Here is an 11,536-nt window from a genome sequence, read left to right as displayed (position 1 = left end):
GGAGAAATAGGAATGCTTTTACATTGTTGGTAGAAGTGTAAATTAGTTCAAGCATTGTGGAAGACAAGTGTGGTGATTCCTGCAGGATCTAGAACCAGAAATACCATTTGACTCAGCAATCCCATTACTGGGTATATACCCAAAGGATTATAAATCATTCTACTATAAAGACACATGCACATGTATGTTTATTGCAGTACTGCTCACAATAGCAAAGACTTGAAACCAACCCAAAAGCCCATCAATGATAGACTGGATAAAGAAAATGTGGCACATATACACCATGGATTATTATGCAGCCATAAAAAAGAATGAGTTCATGTCCTTTGCAGGAACATGGATGCAGCTGGAAACCATCATTCTCAGCAAACTAACACGGGAACAGAAAACCAAGTACTGCATTTTCTCACTCATAAGTGTGAGTTGAACAATAAGAACACATGGACACAAGCAGGGGAACATCACACACCAGGGCCTGTCGGGGGGTGGGGGGCAAGAAGAGGGAAAGCATTAGGAGAAATACCTAAGGCATGTGGAGCTTAAAACCTAGAAGACAGGTTGGTAGGTGCAGCAAACCACCATGGCACATGTATACCTGTGTAACAAACCTGCACATTCTCCACATGCATCCCAGAACTTAAAGTAAAATTTTAAAAACTAAAGAAAAAAAGAAAAAGAAATTTTTAAAAAATTGCTTTCAATGTTTAAGTTCTTTATATAGAACTGAAATTTTGTGTATAGCAGGAGGTAGGGATCCAATTTTTCCCCATATGGATAACCAGTTTTCTCAGTTCCATTTCTCCACTGACCTACCATGCCATCTTCATCATATATTACATTTTCATGTGCCAGGTCTGTTTCTAGGCTCTTTAGCTGTTGTATTGGCTAATTTATCTATGCCTTGCTAAAAACACTATTTTAATTACTGTAGCTTTATACTAAATTTTAATATACGAAGAATTTACCTGTCCTCCATATTCTTCTTCAGAAGAATCTTAGCCATTTTTTGCCCTTTTATCTTCCACATAACTATTAAAATCAACTTGACGAGTTCCCTGCCAAAGACCTGTTGGGTTTAGGTCACCATTGCATTAAATCTATAGCTCAATGATAGGTGTCAAGGGCTGGGGGAAGTTGACATATTTACTATATTAAGGGTTCCTAAAAATGACTATGAATATATACCCATTTACTTAAATCTCCTTTAATGCTGTTCAGTAAAGTTTTATGATTTTCTACATATAAGTGTGGCTTAATATTTTGATGGATTTATTCCTAGTTTATTTCTAATGTAAATGGTGTCATGGTCTGATAGTTAGGGCTTTTAAATTGTTTGTTACTGGTGCATGACATTGATCAAAGCTAGGCTGTTCTGTTTGAAGAAAGGATGGAGGGAAACCAAGAGGCTGCCTGCTTGGCCTCCCCTCATGATCAAACCCTCTTTCTTCACCAAAGCTGGCACCTCTTTGGAACAAAAGAGTTCTGCCGTACAGTTTGAAAACACTGCTCCAGAAGACTAAATAGTTAAGAATAGTCAGTAACTTTTTTAAAAAAAGAAATATATTTTTGTAATTTCTGGACATTGAAAAATTATAAACCCATAAAAATTTCGAAGTGGGTAATGCTGAGAAACCAGACTATAGAACAAAATTAAAAGTCAAAATACAAATCATAGTTTATCTAAACCATAAAGTGGTTTAGATAAAGTATCTAAACTATAGTTTATCTAAACCATAATGTGATAAATGTAGCATTTCTAAATATTAAACAAAGAATGGCTTTTTCAATAAGTGATGTTTTTTCAATAAGTCATTAACATCTTGGGAAACTTGACTACGTAACGAAACCAATGGTACAGTAGGTAGTTAAAACTCAGCATTAGTCTGCTAGCTTGTGAATTCTGCAGAGCATAACATGTGGCTTTTTCATCTTTGTGTCCAGGTAGTGCCTTACATATACAGTAGACACTCCATAAATAATTGAGTTGTTGAATTTACTTCTTTGAGAATGGTAATAGATAGACTATCTATTTACCAAGATAGACTAGATTTAAAAGTTGCTATTATGCAAAAGTTTTCTCTGTAGAGAATGGATTGGATGATACATAATTAACTCTTAGAAGCTTTGTGTCTTTGGTAAACTCAGGTGATCCAAAGTTGCCTAGTAGCTATCAGAATATTATGCTACATTTTCTTTTCTCTTTTTTTTTTTTTTTTTTTTTGAAATGGTGTTTCAGTCTTTTTGCCCAGGCTGGAGTGCAATAGTGCGCTCTTGGCTCACCACAACCTCCGCCTCCCAGGTTCAAGTGATTTTCCTGCCTCAGCCTCCTGAGTAGCTGGGATTACAGGCATGTGCCACCATGCCCGTCTAATTTTGTAGTTTTAGTAGAGACAGGATTTCTCCATGTTGGTCAGGCTGGTCTCAAACTCCTGACCTCAGATGATCCGCCCGCCTTGGCCTCCCAAAGTGCTGGGGTTACAGGTGTGAGCCACCGCGCCCGGCCTATGCTATATTTTCATAAGTTTCCTTCATTCATTCAAGGACTAAGGGAGCCCATACTAGAGCACAGGCAAGAATTGATAATACATCTCCATCATACCTAGCCACATACAAACCTGCACTTGGGGAAATCCTATTTACAATACAGAACCGAAAGCTGTCCCTGAAATCTGCCATTGGCAGCAAACAAATATAATTCATTACAGAAAAAGTGACCAGAATTAGAAGACATTTATTCCAAAATTTTATCCTAATTACTGTTAGTATTTAATATATGATAAGCCTGAGGAAACATCATTGATAAAAGATTATGGAAACAAATGTGGTAGTGACAGTTGGATATCAGGCTGGAAGAGAAATGACTTGGATCTATAGCTTACCCTATATATTACCATTGCCAGGTGAATCAGAGTGAAAGCAATAAGGAGGAATGAATAAGTGGACCATAGAATTTTTAGAGCAGTGAAACTACTCTGTGTAGCACTACAATGATGAATACATGTCATTATACATTTGTCAAAACTCATAGAATGTACATCTGAAGTGAACCCTAATGTCAGCTACGGACTTTGGGAGATAATGATGTGCCGATGTAAGTTCATCGATTGTAACAAATATGCCCCTCTGGTGGGATGGTGATAGTAGGGGAAGCTGTGCATGTATGAAAATGGCGCATATGGGAATTCTCTGCTTTCTGTTCAGTTTTGCTGTGAACCTAAAACTGCTCTAAAAAAAAAAGTTTATTAATTTTTTAAAAACTAACAGAAAACAATATTTGTTCCAAAAAGAGAAATATACTACTGAAGAGATGCAGATTATTCTTCAGGACATAAAGGAGAGGCAGAAAAAAAATTTTTTTTTTTTTAAACAGAGCCTCACTCTGTTGCCCAGTCTGGAGTGCAGTGGCCCCATCTCGGCTCACTGCAACCTCCACCTCGCAGGTTCAAGCAATTCTCATGCCTCAACCTCCCGAGTAGCTGGGACTATAAACATGCACCACCACACCTGACTAATTTTTGTATTTTTTTTAGCAGAGATGAGGTTTCATCATGTTGGCCAGGATGGTCTGGAACTCCTGACCTCAAGTGATCTGCCCACCTCGGCCTCCCAAAGTGCTGGGATTACAGGCATGAGTCACTGCACCCATCAGAGAAAAATTTTTGCATGCAAGTGTTTTTATATAAATATATAGGCATAAAAGATACAGGCAAAATATGTGGTAACAACTGATAAAACTTAAAATATATGATTGATAACTTAAACAGTTTTATCGCCAACCACATATTTAGATAAGTAATACACGTGAGTTATTTAGTCATTAGAATGCATTTTCTCTGCTTATTGCTTCCTAACTGATTTCTTTGTCTTGAACTCCTGGCCTCAAGTGATCCTCCTGCCTTGGCCTCCCAAAGTGCTGGGATTACAGGCATGAACCACTGTGTCCATCCTCTAACTGGTTTCTTGTATGTAAACTACTTGACCATTTATGAACTAGAATCTAAGTATTTAGGAAATAATCCAAAGTGAAGAAAAAAGTAACCCTTACAAAAATCTTCACAGTAAAAGTTTGAAAATGACCAAAATGTTACTTGGTAAGCATTGTATTAATGCAGTGAAATCCCATGTAATTGTTAAAATAGCAGGAATGTGTGCCATATTGATAAATGAAAATGTTTTTAAAATATCGTAAGAGTCTAATTAAATTTTATTTTGTTAGAATTTGGAGGAGAAAATTACTTAAGTATTCAATTATGAACTTAAGGAACTATAGTTCCTTTTACTAAAGGTAAAAATAATTCCTTAAGGACCTACTGATGTACCACATTCGTTCAGTCATCAGCTCTCTACTGGACTATTGCATTTACCCTCTTGACTGGTCTCCATTCTTGCTCTAAGTAAAACCATCTTCCTGAAATCAGCCACAGTAACCAATCTAACAGGCAAACTGATATCACTTGCCTGCTTCAGACTCCTCACTTGATTATTCCATTTGATTATTTGACTCACCTTTGTTGCCTACAAAATAAAGTCCAAATTCCCTTTGTATGGTAGACAAAGTTCATTACAGCTTACCCCTTGCCTCCCTTACAGCTTAGTCTTTTCTCACTTCTTATGTTCTAGTAATTGTCAACTGTTTCGTGTTCCTTCGACATGCCATACTCTTTCATGATTCCATGATTTTGCTCATGCTTTTCTCCTCTCCCAGCACATGCTACCCACCTTTCTTTATCATCTTAAAAATATTTATCCTTGAGGACAACTCAGACATCGTCCTCCAGGCTGAGTTAGAGGCCCCATCTTGAGTTTCTATAGCATGTTTTGCATACTTTCATTTCAGCATCTACCAAATTACATTGAAAGTATCTGCATATAAGTTTGTTTTCCCCATTACACTATAAGTTTATTTAGGGCAGAGGGCATGTTTAATTATCTTGTGTACCAGCACCTAGTTCAGTGGCTGGAATATAGTATGCATTTAATAAATATAATGGGTACTTAAATAATCTTCCAGGCACTTCAGTAGATGCTAGTGATCTTCAAAGATTCCATTTCTGCCATACAAGACCACACAGCCCACCATACCAAAAAGGTTATGGAAAATGACAGGCATGAAAGTACTGTGAACAGTCAAATGAGTCACACTGGGTCAGAGTTGGCTGTCTTTTTAGTCGAATTCATCCAGAAATTGCTTACCACCGACAGTGCTCATCCTGGAGCATGAAAGACTGTGGAATTTTTCTCTAAGACTTTTCTGAGAAATAAAACATTTAAAGGCAAGTAGGCAGTAGGAAAAGAAAAAAGGTAATAGTGATCTATAAAATAAAGAATCCATCCCCCTTTTGAGAGTTTTCATGATTGAAAAAATTTTTCAGGCTTGTATTCTCTAGAATCTCAACTGTGATAAGGGTTTATTTTGTAAATAATGGAAGCAGTGGCAGAATCACTTCCTTCCTATTCCTACTCCCAACCTGTTTTATAATGTACACACATCAACAAATGTATTTTGTGCTATTAGCCAGGCCTAGTGTTAAGATATGAGATAGGATTATCTCATTCAGCCTTCATAACAAGCCTATGAAGTAAGTACCATTTACAGGGGAGGAAATTGAAACTTGAAGAGGTCAAGTAACTTGCCCAAGATTACATCTCTAGTAGGCCTAAGAAGCAGGATTTGAACCCAGGCAGCCTGATTCCAGGGCTCACAGTTTTGATGAGCACACCATACCTCCTGACCTATAAAGGGTAAAATACAATAAACATTCATTACAATTGGTCCATTATAAATTATTCTTGACCTCCGGTAAATGGCAGTTTATAAGACTGAATGGGCCTGTTGCAGTGGCTCACACCTGTAATCCCAGCACTTTGGGAAGCCGATCCAGAAGGATTACTTTAGCTGAGGATTTCAAAACCAGCCTGGGTGACATAGTGAGACCCTATCTCCACAAAAAAATACAAAAATGAGCCAGATGTGGTGGCGTGTAATTCTGCCACTGCTTCCATTATTTACAAAATAAACCCTTAACACAGTTGAGATTCTAGAGAATACAAGCCTGAAAAATTTTTTCAATCACATTGAAGCCTGTGGTCTCAGCTACTTGGGAAGCTGAGGTGGGAAGATGGCTTGAGCCCGGGAGGTCGAGGCTGAAGTGAACCATGATTGTGCCACTGCACACCAGCCTAGGTGACAGGCAAGACCACATCTCAAAAAAAAAAAAAAAATTAAATGAATCAAGTTGTCAGTTTTGTTTTATTTTTTAATTAAGGATACTTTGAGACCTATAGAAGTATTAGTTCCTATCATAAGCCTTCTAATAGTAGAGTGTTTTAAACTATTTAAGGATGTTGGGGAAACTAATTACACACGTAACTGTCTCTCCTTTGCAATTAAGTAAAGTCTTTTTTATGAAAATATTTTAATATAAATTTTTTATACTTTGCTGTTTTAATTAGCATATGATTTTTTCCAACAGAAAGAAACTTCATGTGGAAAGAAATCCTCAAAAGTATTAACTTACTAAAGGGCTGTTTTTTAAAACTTTACTTTCCTCCTTTTAGACTCCAGAAATAGTTTCCTTATAAAGCTGACTTCCTTTCTGGAAATGATTTTTGTTTCTAAATATGTTGAGAATCCATTCTTTTCATTTTCTCTTTCTTTCTCTCTCTCTCTTTCTCTCTCTCTTTTTCCCTCCCTCTCTCTCTCCACCCCCCTACTGCCTCTCTCTCTCTCTCTCTCTCTCTCTCTCTCCTTTTGCTTTCTTGGTAGTAGTTGAGAGGAAGGAGGGTCGGCGCAGGACAGAGAGAAGAGGGAAAACAGAAAAAGAATTGTGTGCCACTATGTCTGAATATATCTTCTACTTGTAGATAATTACATCCAAGTTGCCTTTTTGCCTTTTTATTTCCGTTTTTGGACACCTCTTTTTATCATCCAGCCAACTGGGATAGACAAAGCACCGCTGGTGCCCTGAGCGACAGAACTCTGGTAGGGGGCTGGCTGTAAATTGACGTGGCATGGAAATTCTCCGCTAAGTTGTAGCAGCTTGCATGTTTCTCTAAGATCAAGCCCAGCCTCCTGGAGCTGTAGCTTAATCATGGGTTCAATGACTTTACAGAAAAATGGATAGAAAAATTCTTCAACTCCTTTCTTTGGATCCGGATGGTTTTTTTTTTTTTTTTTTTTTTTTGGTTATCTATGGTTTAGCTGAAAACAAAATCAAAGCAGTTAAGTCTGTAACTTTCTTTTTGCAGCTTAAACAACAGAATTTGCTGCTCTCCCTCCCCTTTCCTGCAATTTAATTCCTTACAGATTTTGCCATGGGGTGTGGACTTAGAAAGCTAGAAGACCCTGATGATAGCAGCCCTGGAAAAATATTTTCTACCCTGAAGAGACCGCAAGTGGAAACAAAGACAGAATTTGCTTACGAATATGTATTGCTGGATTTTACTCTACAAGGTACTTTTTGCTTCTATTTTGTTTGTTAAATGTTTCAGAGATGAGACTACTAGTCATTTTTAATTGTTGACTTATAAATTTTTAAACTGTTCTTCATAATGAGATTGCATATTCAAACAATAATGCTTCACTTCTTAACTATACTTTGTAAGATTTTTGTTTTGTTGATTGCTTCGTGTTTTGGTAACATGGCTCGTATGTACCTTCTAAAATTAGGGAAATTGCTTAGAAATACTTCTTTCATTTTTAAATCAAATACTTATAGAAAGATTTATGAAAAATGCTTGATTTCCAGGAAAAATAGCTATATAGCCTTAGTGACAGTTTGTATTTTGAAAAAGATTTGAAAATCACAAGAAGGTATTATGTACGAAATATTACTTGCATCATATTGTGGAAGAGTGTTTGCTAAGACAATTCTGAGGCTTCCAATTGTGTTAGACTCTGTGATTATGGTAGTCATTTGATATTTTTGACCAAACTAAACTATAAGTTTTGAAAATGTAGTTAAAAAAAAAAAAGATAGCCTTCTGTAAGACACTTCCTTTGCTCAGTGCCCTGTCCCTAACAGAGAAACTCTCTGTTCCAGAAAGTTGGAAACACAAATAAACAAGCCCAGATGGCAGCTCTGTGGAAGGAATTGAGGTGGCTCGATTTCACAAATACTTTGTCTCATTTCTTTTGGAAACTTTAGAGTACTGTACAACTGCATAGACAAAGCAGCTTTTAAAAAAAGCTATATCTTATTTATGAGGTACTAAAAATGAAATTTAGAGTGCTTTACTTGCTGTTAACGTTATCAGATATTAGTAAAGTTCTTATTATAGTTATATTTTTAATTCTAATGAGCCACACATTTTATCAATTCACAAAAAGTTTATACTAAATTATCATGTTGAATATTAATTTTTTTCCAAATTTTTTGTTTACACACATTTTTTCTTTTCTTTTTTTTTTTTTTTTTTTTTTTTTTTTTGCTTTGCTCTAGAAACAGTGCATCTTTGTGCAAGAAGCAAGAGCAGCCCATTTTTCTTTGTCAAAAATTAAGCTGGCCAGCAAACAAACTCCCTTCCAGGGACATACACAAAATCTGTACATAGACTTTTAACATGTTCATATCCTATTTTTGTTTAAAGCTAAGGCTACCAAAAGAAAAAATTAATATTCTTAATTTCTTAATTTTCTTTTAAATTATGAATGTTAAAAATGGATTAAGATAATGGCGATTATCAGAGAAGTAACCAAACAACCGTTTGAATTTTTTCTATACTTTTTCAAAAACCTTCATTTGAGAAAATATTTGTAATGCGGTGCTATGTTCACACCACTGATTTTCCTTGTCAATTTTCTTTAAGACTCGTTTCTGTAAATCCATAGGAGACAGACACATACTCTCCTTAACCTTGAAACACTGTCTATTCATGAATTTAGGTCAGAACTATTTTGATCTGTACTTTAGGATTCTCTGCACAATCCATCGTAGGATCATAGGGTTTAAAGTAACTTGAAAAGTTTTTCTGATTCATTTCCTTCCAACAATGTTAACATCTCAAACAAATTTGTATAAATGCAGTCATCCTTGAATCAGAAAGATCTGCAGCTTTATTCAAAAGTCATTCGGGTTTTGTTATTCTCAGAAGCCCTTCTCTCTGTGAAAGGAGTATAATTTCTACCTTCCACTCTAGGTGCTTAGAAGAGATAACAGTGTATTACACTGTAAAAGTTTAAGTATGGGCAGAGTGTGCAAATGTTAACACATAAAGCAGGCACATACTTTAAAGCTGCACCTGGATCCTATTTGGTACAGGCGCCTAGTATCCTGGTGCCCCGTTGCTCTCCAATTTTTCCACATGTTTTTGTTTTAGTTTTTTCTTTGTTTCTGTCTTCCCCATTGCCTTTGCTTCAGAAGCCAGGACTCAGCATCAGCCCAGCTCCACAAATTACCTTCCAGGTCATAGTTTCCCTGCTGCTCTTCTGTTGTCTCTGACCTCCGGCTGCCACTCCAGTGTATATAGGAGTGGGTCATGGGTGGGTTAAAACATGCCAGCCTTCTGTTTGGCACTGGTAATTCTGTCCTGGGTTGCTGGGGGGAGTCTTGAATAGTGGCACCTCCTGCCTGTCAGAGGCCACCATGGAATGAGCAACATCTCAGGAAATAAAATGGCCTGGTGACAGCTGTGTGTGCTCATGATGAGCCTGCTCTCTTACATTATTTTCTTCTGTTTTTTCCAAATAGAGGCCATGGCACAGAAAGTAGATCCAATGGGGACAGGAGGAGGAAACCCTCTGAAAATCCACAGTGCCCTGTCCTGCATTATGGTGGTTATAACTTTCTTGAACAACTTATTTATTTTCCATTCAATTATATATCACTTTCAAAGCTCCACCCAGAAAACAAAACAACTTACACCTCCCATTCTCTCCTTATCGCTCTGTCTCTGTCTCACTCCCTCTCCCTTCCCCACACTTTTCTTTTTCTTTTTGGCCTTTGAATCATTATTTACATCTCTATAGAAAAAATCATAGCATAGACTTGAAGCATACAAAACTCTGGAGTCATAGTTTTGGGGTCCTGAATCTAGGCTGAAAACTGTGGCAAATTTGTAAATGTTGTTCTATCTCAGTTTCCTCATCTATAAAATGGGTATTCTCATGGTGCAGACATCACAAAGTTGTTTTAAGGATCAAAGGAGCTAATATAAGATGATCTGCTTGGAAAGGTATCTGGCAGTTGGTAAGCACTTGATAAAAGTTAACTGTTATGATCCTTCCTCTGAGAATACCCTCTGTCTCCACATTCCTCCTTTAAACCCAGTTCCTGCAGGATGCTTTTTGACCAACCTATTGAGGTCATTAAAATAATTCCTGCATTTCCCCTCTGATACATAATCATCAAGTATTGGTTACTTATATGTTCTCTTCAAAGGTTCATACACATTTTTCTTATTCTGACCATAAAATTATTAGTTTGTGCAACTACAACTCGACAAATCTGTTTGGAGTAGTTCCTGATTGCTCTGCTATCCTGGGTGTCTTAGGTACTATAAAAGAAATAAAACACATAGCCCCTTCTTTTAAGAAATTTAAAGTTTCATCTAGGTAGGCCGAATTTTTCTGGAACTTTATGCCAAGTCTACCAACTGCACTAATGAGGTTTCAGTAAAATGTTTATGATATTTTTCTGGATTATTGTATATTAATGATTTCTTTCACTGTGTTATGATAAAGTAACAATTCATTATTCCTGCTTATTAGTGAAAATTCAAAATAGTCTAGAGATTTCTTATAGTATATCCATTTATATGTGTTTATGAGAGCATATGATGTATGTATGTGAGTATGTTATAGGGTTTCTTAACAAAAAGTTAAAATAACTCTACAAGTGATCCAAAAGGATTAATTTACCTCCTTGTATAATTCCAGGAAACAATCTGAATAATAGTAGCCTTAAGAATTTTTACAGCATTTATAGCTTTATGAGTAAAAAGAGGTTCTACAATACTAAAACCCAACAGAAAACTGGATGGTAGCTTCCTTATCTGAATTTCTGGTAGAATTACATAAAATATGAGTGAAATTTTGCTAGCCTCTAGCTTGCTTCATTATTATTAGAACAAGAAATTCTATTTGTCTTTCATCATCACCATTAACAGGAATAGATATATATTATATATGTACTCTGTAAAAAATGCTGATTAGCATTGGAAATATAAAAAAGAATAAGACAGTTTCTGCCCTCAGATATTTTGTATTCAACTTGGTCAAACTGGACAAGGTCATGAACTCATCAAGGTTAGGAATTATATCATCTCCATCTTTGTACACCCTGTGTCCAGCATGATGTTTGGAATATGAGTGATGGTCAATATTCTTTGTTGAATGAGTGAATGAACGAAAAATTACAATACAAGGTACATGTGGAGGAAATAGTGTGCTACAACAAGTATCAGAAAAAGGAGAAATCAATTTTGAGTAGGATCAGTTGGAACTAGAGTTAGGACTTTAACTGACCCTTGAAGAAAGTGGCTTAAACAGAAAAAGATTAAGAGATTGGAGTAAGTTCAAGGGCTAGTGAACAGAGCA

The 11,536-nt window shown here is 36.3% G+C and overlaps 1 protein-coding gene across 2 annotated transcripts in view; it reads left to right on the top strand.

Moving 5' to 3' along the window:
- The first annotated feature begins 6,604 nt into the window (after positions 1-6,604).
- The window catches only part of RFTN2 (raftlin family member 2), a 97,569-nt gene continuing 92,637 nt past the window's right edge, over positions 6,605-11,536 (top strand). Inside the window, exon 1 of one of the 2 annotated variants that reach the window (XM_054478382.2) lies at positions 6,605-7,453. In XM_054478382.2, the coding sequence (XP_054334357.1) occupies positions 7,315-7,453 (139 nt within the window). In that variant the 5' untranslated portion in view covers positions 6,605-7,314. The remainder of the gene's footprint in view (positions 7,454-11,536) is intronic. The other variant, XM_054478379.2, reaches the window with a different exon arrangement.

This window comes from Pongo pygmaeus, chromosome 11 (genome assembly GCF_028885625.2).
Source record: "Pongo pygmaeus isolate AG05252 chromosome 11, NHGRI_mPonPyg2-v2.0_pri, whole genome shotgun sequence".
Taxonomy (NCBI): domain Eukaryota; kingdom Metazoa; phylum Chordata; class Mammalia; order Primates; family Hominidae; genus Pongo; species Pongo pygmaeus.
The sequence above is the reverse complement of the archived record's forward strand: the minus strand, read 5'-3'. Positions and strand labels throughout refer to the sequence as shown.